Here is a 12214-nt window from a genome sequence, read left to right on the forward strand (position 1 = left end):
CTCTGCAAGCATGACTCAAATTAGCATTAGTGCATATTATCTCCTGCAGCTATTGGGAAAATCGTTTTTCTGTGGTCTGGATTTGATTTAGCAATTCTGTTTGGGGCACAGCTGAGATGCAATCTCCAGCAGATGGCGCCCTATGCATAGATTCTCTAAGTGCTGCTGGTCAGAATGTCGGTCTAGTATCAGGAAGGAACATCTGTAAAAATCAAGAGGTCTGGCAGCTGGGACAGCACCCAAGCAACCCCGCCCCCCCATGTTACTTGCCCATGACGGATCCCAGTGACCCAGTTACAAACACCCCCATCTTCCTTCTGCATGGTATGAGATGATATTACTGCAAAACCATTACAATACTGAGCAGCTATTGTCTCTCTCTCTCCCTCCCTCCCTCCACTCCCCAATTCCTATTTAATATATTTTTAAAGGGTTTGACTTGGAACTCAGTGGCAATTTCTCCCAGCTCTTCAACTTTTGTGTGTGTGCGTGTGTGTGTGCGTGTGTGTGTGTAGGGGATTTTAGGGAACTGTTATAAGAAGGAGCAGTTTTTTCTTATAACAGGAACAATGTGGTACAGTGCAATACAGTGTTAACATCATGCGTCGTGGTGGGGTATGTTTGCTCATGCGGAGCCAGGGGAGACCAGCCTGGGCTCAGATAGCAGCTCTTGGGGTTGGGTATGCATTTACAGGGAACCGGGGATCAGATGGGCTGAATCAGTGGTCCCTCCCTATTCAAGAGAAAGCACAGTTCTTAGTCTTCTCCCTCCACTGCTGTGCAGGATATCTTCAGGAGAAGAGGAGGCTAAGGAGTAAATTCTACACAAATCCGGAGTGCAGTCTCTAAGACGGATAGATGGCACCTTGTAGCCTCTTTCCAGCAACTCCTGCAGCCAAGCTGGTGCCAAACGTATTGCTCTGCTTTCCTTTGGCCACATCAGTGAGGCCGAGAGGGAGGTCTTGTTGTCTGGTTAGCCCAGGACCTCCAAACACACTGTCCAGGCTTTTACAGTGACCAATAACTATTATCACATTTTTATGGGGTAAAATAATACCAGTGTTCAGTAGTGGGTAAAGTTTGGAAGCACTTTCACCAAATCTGTTATGTACTGAAGTTCTCACCCTGGGCCAGCAGGGGGATACTGTAGATAGTTTTCACTCAGGTCCACATATGCAAATAAGGGATTGAAAGTGACGTTCAGTGATTGGATAGTTACAGAAAGTGGTTACTGTTGCGTTGTAGTGGAGCTCTATATAAGCAGGCTGGCTGAACCCTTCAGTTCAGTTCTGTTCTGGCCTGTGAATAAACAAGAGCTGTTTGAAGAATTGCTGTGTCGTCTGATATGTTCACCCACTACTTAACAAAATCAACCCGAACTTTCTCCCCAGCATCAAGCTGGTTGTTGGATTTGGGGAGTGGGAATGTTTGCTGGTGAGGCGGATGATTTGCAAGTTTGCAGCATGGGCTCGCCGTGAGTAGCACTGACCTGTTTGCACCCATGAAATCGCCTAAATGCTCAGTCTCCAGAGCAGTTCTGCAACAGTGTTTAAATGCTGCTGTTTATTTATTTATTAAAAAGATAAAGGATGAACATATCAGCAGATAGAGGTACATGTGGCACAACTGGGGGCAAAAATTAGGGCAGAAGGAAAAGGGAAACAGTGAGAAGGGACAGGACTGATGACGGAATCCGTGATATGTCTGTCTGTCACAAACATTGCAATGTCAGGAAAAATCTGCTGTGAATTCTCTTTAGATATGTGTCTCTGCCTTTGCCCTGATTTACTTCTCACAGGCAAAGTTACATAGTCCTTTGAAGTAAGAGACAGCACTGTGAAATCTGAAGTGTATGCTGAGTGCTTGCCCATGGCAAATTAAGCAGCCAGTGCATGATTGGGAAGGTCTCTAAAGATAGCATGAAATCATCTCAGAGAAGATCCAGGTTTTGTGTGGCGATTGCTAATTCGGGCTGGCTTCCTGCTGTTTCCAAAAGGCCAAAAAAATGTCTCTCTCTCCTTCCCCATATGGAGAACTTGGCTCACAGTGTTATTGGAAGTTGGCTGCCTTGAAGGGCTTTAGAGTAAACAACATAAATGGTTTCATTGCGGCTTCAAATCCCCCATCTAGTGAGAAATTTTATTAGTGGGAATTCTGCATTCTAGAGTTCTGCTGGCTTCTGCAGCCACACAAATGAAAACAAACTGAAATGAGGGGGGAAAGGACGAAGCGTATCCACTTGCACAGATAATCTTTGGAACATCAGCACCACCACGCCATAGTGATTATGTAGTTCGGGGGGGGGGGGGGGAGAACTTCCAGAAATGCTGATGAAAACATCAACACATCAACAAAAGCCCACACCCCACATGTAAATTTGTAGGTTAAGGCCAAAGGATCTTTTCACTGCTGCTGCAACAGCTGCTGCATTTGCATGGAGTGTAGAAAAGGAATTCGGGTAAAGCACTAATAAAAATAATTGTTTAGATGAATGCTTAGAACTGGAAATATTTTTTAGGGAACAAGATTAGTTGATTGTCAAGTGGCATCTCAAACCCTAAATATGCTGAAACTACTTTTTGTTCATTTATGAGACAAAAAGAGGCCCCTTCAACTGTACGAGCTGTGCATCTCTTCAATGGAATGTGCATAACAAGAGACAAAATAATTACCTGGGTGCTTAATGCAAATATATGCAGGATTGCAGATCTAGAAAAGCGATTAGAAGCTTTGTCAAATGACGGATGAATAGAACCACTGCCTGGCTGGGTGGAAACATGTAGGCAGGCTCTCTATTCAGCTAGGACCCTAGGAGGATAGCCATTAAATTACATAATTTTTGCCATGCTCTGGAATACAACACTGTTCCATTATTACCTCAGCTATATCCATTGTGCACAAGATTTGAATAACAAACCAGATTATGCTTCATTCTTATTCTGGATACAAGAATTAAGCTTGCTGGTGGGTGGGGAGAGATTTAAACATGTGATATAATATAAAGCAACTGGGCCAAAGTCCAAGAGTAAACTCTCTAGGATAAATACCTGAACGCACTGTAACAAAAAACTCTATTCTGTAATAAAAATAATTGGATCCAACATTTTGCAAAGTGGGTTTATTCACCCTAACCTTTGCAACTGCTGGCCAAACACATACTGAACACTTTTGTTTTGCAGGAGCATAACCTGGATGCATGAAGGAAAGCAGGATGCCTACACAGAGTTCTTGCCAAGCTCTCTGAACTTTGGGAAAATTTAGTTTAATGTTCTAAGCCTGCAGCATACAAAAGGGTATTCACCCATCTTTGGATGTTTATCCAGAGTAGATGTCTGGAAAATATCTGGGAAAAACCCAGAGGCCAGCATTCAGCGGGCTAGAAATCAAATTCTGCAAAAGATGCTGCTACCTAGAAGCAGGGACGCGGGTGGTGCTGTAGGTTAAACCACAGAGCCTAGGGCTTGACGATCAGAAGGTTGGCGGTTCAAATCCTGGCGATGGGGTGAGCTCCCGTTGCTCAGTCCCTGCTCCTGCCAACCTAGCAGTTTGAAAGCACCTCAAAGTGCAAGTAGATAAATAGGTACCGCTCCGGTGGGAAGGTAAACGGCGTTTCCGTGTGCTGCTCTGGTTCACCAGAAGCGGCTTAGTCATGCAGGCCACATAACCCGGAAGCTGTACGCCGGCTCCCTCGGCCAATAAAGCAAGATGAGTGCCGCAACCCCAGAGTCGTCCGCGACTGGACCTAATGGTCAGGGGTCCCTTTACCTTTACCTAGAAGCAGAGGGTGGGGTGTGAGGTAGCAAAGATTGCAGCTGTGTGCTCTAGAAGCTGACTTGAACTCAAAATTAGTTTCTTACAGACCTGACTTCTCAACTGCAGACTTCTGCCCTATCAGAAACAGCAAGAAGTGTCTCAAGAGGCCCAATCAGGCTTGAAGAATTTCCCTTGTATGTTTGTTTGTTGCAAAGTTTGTTGATGGCCCAGTTAGTCTTCGCTCTGACACTATGTGATATTAATATAGACAGAGCCTGAACACAATGTTGGACTGAAAGGAAACATTAGCCACCCCATTTTCCGCACCCAGCAGAACTAAGCTCTTCTGGTGTTTATACAGCTAATACCACACTCCTCGACTCTTGTATGTAAGTAAAAGAATTCAATCAGTGCTGACTTTGGCTTTCCACCCACTTCCTGCTTTTTATTGCTCATGGATTCATTCTATACAAGTTTTCTTAGGATTGGTAATAACGTCTGGAATTACTCCTCTCTCTGCCTCCCTCCCGCACCCGCAGTGTTACTCTGGAAACAATTTCTTGAAAGCATCTTTTGAAGCTCTGAAAGTACTATCTGCACATTTCCAAATATTTAAACACACTGAACTTAATGCTTGGCCTAAGCCATTTGGCGCATGGGAACGTTTGAGAGGCAAAAGGAGGCGAGCTGTTTCGCCGGTCAGCTCCGCACATAACACAATGACATCTAGGTAATTTCTTTCCCACAGTTTGCTTTGCAACGGTGGCAAAGGAAAGACCAAACGGTCCTAGGAACAGATGTTTACTTTTCATCGGTAGCAAAGCAGTAATTTGGGGCGGAACTGTCTTCCTGATTCCTGTGTTGCTGTGGTTTACCTGAAAGGTACTGGGCAGGTGAGCTCAGGGCTGTGCTGATGCACTCATGCGAGTGCACAATTAACTCAGAAACTAAGCCCTGCTGTGTCCAATGGGACCACTCCAGATCATGCAATGGATCTCTTGGATCCCCTGCTCTCCCCGCAGGGGTGATGTCTTCTTCCCACTGCAGCCCTGCTGTGCCACACAGACCATGCTACAAAGAGGCTTTTCACTGCTAAACACAACGCACTTGGTCCTTCTGACCGAGTCGCTGAGGAGCCTACTAGTCAGCAGAACAAACAGCTGCATCACATCTGTATGCAATCATCCAGTGACAACAGAGGGACAGCTTCCGTTTTGCAGGTGCGGTGAAAACTCTACCGCATGCAAATATGTGTGTACATCCTGCCATGCTTTTATATTTAGACATTTTTTCTCTCTCTCTTTTTAAAAAAATTATATCTGGCTCCTGTAAGCTAGGAAATAAGTCCTCCCTATCTTCTGTTTCAGGGACGCAGGTGGCGCTGTGGGTTAAACCACAGAGCCTAGGACTTGCCGATCAGAAGGTCGGCGGTTCGAATCCCCGCGACGGGGTGAGCTCCCGTTGCTCGGTCCCTGCTCCTGCCAACCTAGCAGTTCAAAAGCACGTCAAAGTGCAAGTAGATAAATAGGTACCACTCCGGCGGGAAGGCAAACGGTCTTTCCGTGCACTGTTCTGGTTTGCCAGAAGCGGCTTAGTCATACTGGCCACTTGACCCGGAAGCTGTCTGCGGACAAACGCTGGCTCCCTTGGCCTATAGAGCGAGATGAGCACCGCAACCCTAGAGTCGGTCATGACTGGACCTAATGGTCAGGGGTCCCTTTACCTTTATCTTCTGTTTTATTACTGCAGTACATGCCACCCAACTGTTCTACACATGTACTGTATGCTAAAAGGACAGGAAGATCATCGTTTGTTGATTAGGTAACTACATGGAGCAGGGAAGAGGAGGGAGGCAGCAGTGGGAATCTGCTCATTCAGAATCAGTGTCCTCCTATCAGAAGCATGGTGAGAATTAGAAAGTCAGGCATAGATAGAAGACTTCCTGTTGGAGCTGCTATCGTTGGCCTTGTGCCCTCTGCTGCTAAAGATGAAACTAGATAGCAGGCCGTTGTGTGTGTTTCTTCGCCTGGAACATTTCTATAATCAAAAGCAGCTGCGGGAGTCTGCAACCTTGTAAAAATGGCTGGAGTGAGAAAGGGTTCAGCAGCTCCCATTCTCTGTACGTACAGCTTTGCTAAAAAAAACCTGCAGCCCCTCCTCCAACTGCTCTTGATCTCTCTCAAGAGAAGCATCATCATCATTATCCTCATTTGCTAGTTGTTTTATACAGAAATAAATAAATCTGAAAGCAATTGAACAAGTTGAAATACAGATAAAATAAATTAAAAGTCATGTACGCTTCAGATTAGGCAAGCATGTGTGCCAGGTGTAGTTTCAGCCTCAAAATACTTGTGAAACTTGGGATATTATTACCCACTCTGTGACCTGTTGGTGAAATGCAAGCAATAAATTATTAATTATAATCCCTTTTATTCTAGTGATGAAATTGGCCCACCACCCACAATGCAGTACTGAAGCTACGTGGGTTGGGGGGCTAGCCAGGTTTTTTGCTCTGGGTGACACCTCCATTGGGGTGCCAATGAGGCTCCCAGCCTGTGTCTGTTTGTATGCAAATGTGGGTGGGTGGGTGGAGGTGCCAAACTGGGTCTTTGACCCGGGTGAAATAAAGACTAGTTTTGCCCCCTCACAATGGCAAGGGGTAAGGTTCAGAAGAAAAATAATTTGTACATCAGGTTAGACAGGAATGTAGAAGTTACATGTTTATAAAACAGAACTGTCCTAGTTACATAGAAAGAATGGGTGCGATCTGATTTTGGCAGCAAAAGGGGGAAAGAGGGCAGAATCGTCTCCCCACCCCCATATGTGGTTTATCTCCCCAAATGCTTTTCACGGCTTCATTAACTATGAACCCCATAATCTGGGGCCAACTCCAAATCTGCGTCAAGATTTTGCATTGTACATCTGCTTTGTTGCAAAACTTTGGTACAGGTTTGGATGGGATCCCAAAGAGCTGCCTTTCCCCCAATGTGGCATGAAAAATAACTGAGCTGCATTCACCTGCTTGGGTAAAATCTTGGTTAATAGGTCCTTGCAATTCTTACCTCTGAGACCAGCAACCAAAGAACATAAAATGTGCCAAGGTCTCAAGTGCTCTTATTTTCTTTGTGGAGTAAGTCCAGTGAGACTGGAATGGTCCTCTAACGGAATGGAGTTCTGAAAGATCTCACCTGACTTCCTTGCCCCTCGCCTACTTACCAGCTATGTAGTTCTGCAAAGGCTGCTTTAATCTTCTTCACAGAATTATCCACCTCCTCTTTAATCATCATGCGGTATCTTGTCAGCGAAACAGTGCATCGCTGAAGATCTTTTACAGATTTTTCAATGTTCGGACCTGTAACAGCAAACAAATGTCAGCTATCCTTCTGCTGTCAAATTTAATCTGGAAGTGAGAAAAATTGCACTAAGCAGCACCAGATGTGTTGGGCTGCAATTCGATGTAGCGCCAACGAGCGCTTTGTGCAAGCAGGACGACACGCACTTGTAAAGAAACCGTCATTTGCAAAATGGCAATTCCATTATGAAATAGACAGGGCTTCCCTGCTGCACACAGTAATCCTGCAACTTGTGGAGGAGGATAGAAGAAGGCAGAGATAGGGAACTCTCTCTCACCCTCATATTATGCCATACTGGCCTGATTATCACATCACTTTAAACCACAGCCAAACGAAACTATATGCTGCTGAAATCACAGGTGATTTGACCCTTCTCATTTCTCGCTGAGCTGCTGCAAGCGAAACCATGGTTTGGCCTAATATTACATCAGAACATGGACTCATGGGTTCCCCTACCACTCCAAACAACCATGAGCAGTAAGCAAAGAACAAACCTTGCTTGCATCTCACCGTTTATTTGCACTTGATACTTTCCATGAAATACCAGAGTGATGATGCAAAACACAGTTCGTTACATACATTTTTGTCTGAGCCGTGAAAATGGTGGTCTTCATGGATAAACAGGCGGAATGAAGTTAGAATGGGTTAATCACCGAGGACACTTGGGCTGCCTTAAGGCAGGTCTGGGGAACTTGTGTCTCTCTAGTTATCGCTGGATCCCAAATCTCACTACACCCAGTCAGTACCCTCAACTGTCCCGATTTAAGTGGAACATCCCGTTTGGGGGGGGTTGTGCTCTTCTGCAAGTCACCTGGCTCCCATGAGCTCACAGCCCTGAAAGATGCATGCGCTCCCGCAGGAGCAGCGGCGGAGCATGTTGTCATGGCGCCCAGGGAACACATGTGTCAGGAGGGTGAATGAAGCCCGCTGCACACCAACCCAGCCCTTGTCGCCACTTGAGCAACAGCATCCCTGAGCCACTTTGCAAGGCTGGAATGGTCCCAGCCTTGCAAAGTGACACAGGGTCCTGCGCTGCTTTGCAAGGCTGGGGTCTGACCAGATTCCAGTTTCACAAAGTGGAGCAGGGCTGACTTGGGGAGGGCGCCGTTAGCAGTGCCCCCCCCCAAATGTGCCCAGGGTGATTGTCCTGGCAGCCTCCCAATGCTACACCCCTGCGCAGGAACACGGCCCCAAACGACATGCGTCCCGGTTTTACCCTGGGGCATGTTGGAGTGCATGTCAGCGTGGCCAGTGATCAGGATGTTTTGAGATGTAGTCTAACCACATCTGGAGGGTCACAGGTTCCCCTTCCTACTTTACAGAGAAAACAGCATTGACATACGATGCTTCTTTTAAAGATTACCAAATGGCTACACAGAATTTTTGGTAAGGTTAATAAAAGCTTTGGAAGTAAGAAAAAAAATGCACTGGGTTGCACTTCAGAGCAAACAATTCTCTTGTACCTCTTTTCTTGACTGAATCCTCTGGTTTTATTTCAAGATGGGCTGTGGGGACAGACGGCTTAACCACGGATGTCTTTGCCTTCGGCCTACCAACACTGCACTGAGATGGGTGGGAGGACTGGAAAGGATCAGGCAGCTGTGCGCTATTTACATATTTTCGGCCAGCTTCTATAGGTATGGTTTTTTGGTCTGCCTTTTGGTCTGCAAAAACCCAAAAACAACAAGTTGGAAGATCAATGGCGGAGTTTCTTGTATCGGTTCATGTGAGAAATCAGAGGCTCTTTCTCATGGGGAAAAAATTATAAAGGTACAGAGGAGAGGAATTATAAAAGGTCCATGATTAGAAATGTCATCCTCCTGCTTACTTTCCCCATACTCTCTTACAACTTCTGGTGCTGGGGTCATCAACCCAGCACCCCCGGTGCCGCATGACTTTTACTGGGCAGGTGCCTCAGGGTTTGAGCTTTTGTTCAAAGTAAGTAAGTCTCTAGCCCCCCTAGAAGCAAGTTATGGGGCAAATGGTGCAGGTACTAAGTAATTTCTGTGAAATCAGAGGTAGTGTGGTGTGATCACCTTGTATGTTTTCCCTCTCTGCTATTAGACAGCAACAGTGTGTGTGTACAGTGGTATCTTGGTTTACGAACTTAATCCATTCCGGAAGTCTGTTCGTAAACCAAAACTGTTCTTAAACCGAGGGTCGCTTTCCCTAATGAGGCCTCCCACCACCGCTGCCCTTCCACCGTTCGGATTCCGTTCTTAGACCGAGGTAAAGTACTCAAACCGGGACACTATTTCCGGTTTTGCGGAGTTTGTAAACTGAAACGTTCTTAAACCGAGGTAAGGTAAAAGGACCCCTGACCATTAGGTCCAGTCGTGACCAACTCTGGGGTTGCGGCGCTCATCTCGCTTTATTGGCCGAGGGAGCCGGCGTACAGCTCCCGGGTCATGTGGCCAGCATGACTAAGCTGCTTCTGGCAAACCAGAGCAGCGCACGGAAACGCCACCCACGTCCCTTAAACTGAGGTACCACTGTACAATCAATATTGTGTGATCTCCACAGTCAGGACCAGCAGGACATAGCTGACTTCCCATGGTGAGCATAAGGTTGCCAGGCATTGCAGCTTATCCAATTTTGTGTTATGCCACTCTCCCCATTGCACCCATATTATGTGGCACCACACACACCCCAGCACTTATTTTGTGCATGACATCTCCAGCACTCTCTCAAAATCCCAATAAGTTTGGCAATCCCTGTTCTAGTGAGATGTATCGCATCATGACAGAATATCACCACGAGCTTTCAAACATCTCCCTACGTCAGCCAATGATGCTGAATGGAGGTGGCCTGTTGGCATGATAGGATGCACCAAAATTCATTAGAACCAGATACAGAGAGAGGCCATTTTTTGACAGCAGGGATGTCTAAGGTTTACAAGGCAGTTTTTCTTGTTTTCACGACATTTCCCTGTTAGTTTCCCTCTTACTGTTCACATTGAGCTTTCATATGATATACAAGGCACTTCTGGAAATATAGTGCATGTTTAGTGATCATTTCCATGTTATTTGCAAAAAGAACTTTTCAGTTTGCAAGGAAAAGGGGTGCTAAACTTGAGTAATAGTCTGCTATATTGGAAGAGCATTCAAACATAATGCATAAGTTAAGTGTTAGAAAAACACTGGGAAAACAGAATAAACTGTTGTGTGGATACAGCCTAAATCCCTCCCTGACACATTGTGTAGTTTCCATTTGTTTAATTATTGGCATTTAGAATGTGCTTTCAAATGTTCAAAGTGCTCCGCGTACTTTACCTTGTTGTAATGTTTGTTTTATATATATATGTCAGGGAACTGCCATCGGAGAGTCAGTTGGTGGAAGGGCTCAAGGAGCGAGAAGGAAGCAGATAGACTGCCCCCACATAGAACCTTTGACTGTCAAATTAACTTACTCCCGGGAGCCCAGCTACCAGTGGGCAAACTGTACGCCATGTCGGACAGGGAGATGCAGGAGTTAAGGGAGTTCATAGACAAGAACCTGAAAAGAGGGTTCATCAGGGAGTCAAGAGCGGTGGGGGGCAGCCCAGTGTTTTTTGTGGACAAAAAAGACTCTAGTAAACTCAGGTTGGTCGTGGACTTCCGGGCCGTCAATTCGGTGTCAGAACCAGTGGCCTTTCCCATGCCCAGGATTGACGACATCCTGACCAGGGTGAGGAAGGGAAAGATTTTTACCAAGCTGGACCTGAGGGGAGCGTATAACCTGATACGAATGAGGAAGGGGGATGAATGGAAGACCACCATGTTCACCCCCTTGGGGGCCTTTGAGTATCTCGTTATGCCCTTCGGACTACAGGGGGGCTCAGCCTGTTTCCAATCCTTCATGCATCACGTCCTGGGACCTTTGCTCTATAAGAACTGTGTGGCCTTCTTAGACAACGTGTTGGTCTACTCAGAGGACGAGGGGCAGCATGTCCGAGATGTCCGGGAGGTCCTACGCAGGCTGCAAGCAAACCAGCTGTGGGTAAAACTGGAGAAGTGCCAGTTCCATACCAGAGAGGTGGAATTCCTGGGGTACCGGTTGTCAGACAAGGGATTGTCCATGGATCCCAGCAAAGTCCAAGCGGTACTGGAATGGAAGACACCCAGAACCAGGAAGGACGTGCAGAGGTTCCTGGGGTTTGGAAACTTCTATCGGAAGTTCATCAAAAACTTTGCCCACTTAACGGCGCCCATCACCGATTGTCTCAGTAGTAAGAAGAAATTCGCATGGACGGAAGAGGCGCAGCGAGCGTTTGAACGGCTAAAGAAAGCGTTCGCTTCGGAAGAACAGCTCTTGCACGTAGACCTACAGAAACCGATGAGGGTGGAAACAGACGCATCAGATCGAGCGGTAGGAGCGGTTTTGCTCCAACCGGGGAAGGATGCGTCGGACTGGAGACCGTGTGCCTTCTTCTCGCGGAAGTTGAATAAGTCTGAAAGGAACTACACTGTGTACGACAGAGAACTGCTCGCCATTTATGAAGTGTTTCGACGATGGCGGCACCTGCTAATTGGAGCGCAACACAAGGTCCAGGTGTGCACGGACCACAAGAACCTGGAATATTGGAGAACGGCCCGGGTCCTGAACCAAAGACAAGTGCGATGGGCCCAGGAATTTTCCAAATTCCATTTTGAGATTCGCTACGTACCGGGGCCGGAGAACGTAAGAGCGGACGCTCTCTCCCGAAAGCCAGAGTATATGGAGGGGGAGGGGGCGCCCGAAGAAAGGCATATCATCCCAGAGGACCACTGTGTGTGTGGAGCAGCATTGGTGGGGCAAAGAGAACTGGTAGAAGGGACAGAAAGCGATGAATATGCCCAAAACAAGCTCAGAGAGCTCAGGAGAGCTGGGGAGAACACAGGGGGTTTTGAAGAAAAGAACGGGGCGTTGTATTACAGGGGAGCATTGTACATACCAGAGGGGGAATTGAGGAGTAGGGCACTCAAACAACTGCACGACAGCCCCACCGCGGGGCACTTTGGACAACACAAAACCATGTGGTTAGTTACCAGGCAGTTCTGGTGGCCCAAAGTGAGGGAAGAGGTATGAGAATATGTAAGGGGGTGCGTCCGCTGCCAGCGAGCAAAGGGGGAGAGGGCGGCACCGGCGGG

At 46.8% G+C, this 12214-nt stretch overlaps 2 protein-coding genes across 4 annotated transcripts in view; both read right to left on the reverse strand.

Annotated features, from left to right (window-relative positions):
- Window positions 1-12214, reverse strand: part of SGO2 (shugoshin 2) — a 111193-nt gene that overhangs the window by 44501 nt on the left and 54478 nt on the right. The window lies entirely within an intron of this gene.
- Window positions 1-12214, reverse strand: part of SPATS2L (spermatogenesis associated serine rich 2 like) — a 73276-nt gene that overhangs the window by 12401 nt on the left and 48661 nt on the right. For all 3 annotated transcript variants that reach the window (XM_081927183.1, XM_081927184.1, XM_081927182.1), the window contains exons 6-7: window positions 8570-8770; window positions 6970-7105 (exon numbers count right to left, since the gene is read on the reverse strand). In XM_081927183.1, coding sequence (XP_081783309.1) covers window positions 6970-7105; window positions 8570-8770 — 337 coding nt within the window. The remainder of the gene's footprint in view (window positions 1-6969; window positions 7106-8569; window positions 8771-12214) is intronic.

This window comes from Podarcis melisellensis (genome assembly GCF_964234715.1).
Source record: "Podarcis melisellensis genome assembly, chromosome: 1".
Classification (NCBI taxonomy): domain Eukaryota; kingdom Metazoa; phylum Chordata; class Lepidosauria; order Squamata; family Lacertidae; genus Podarcis; species Podarcis melisellensis.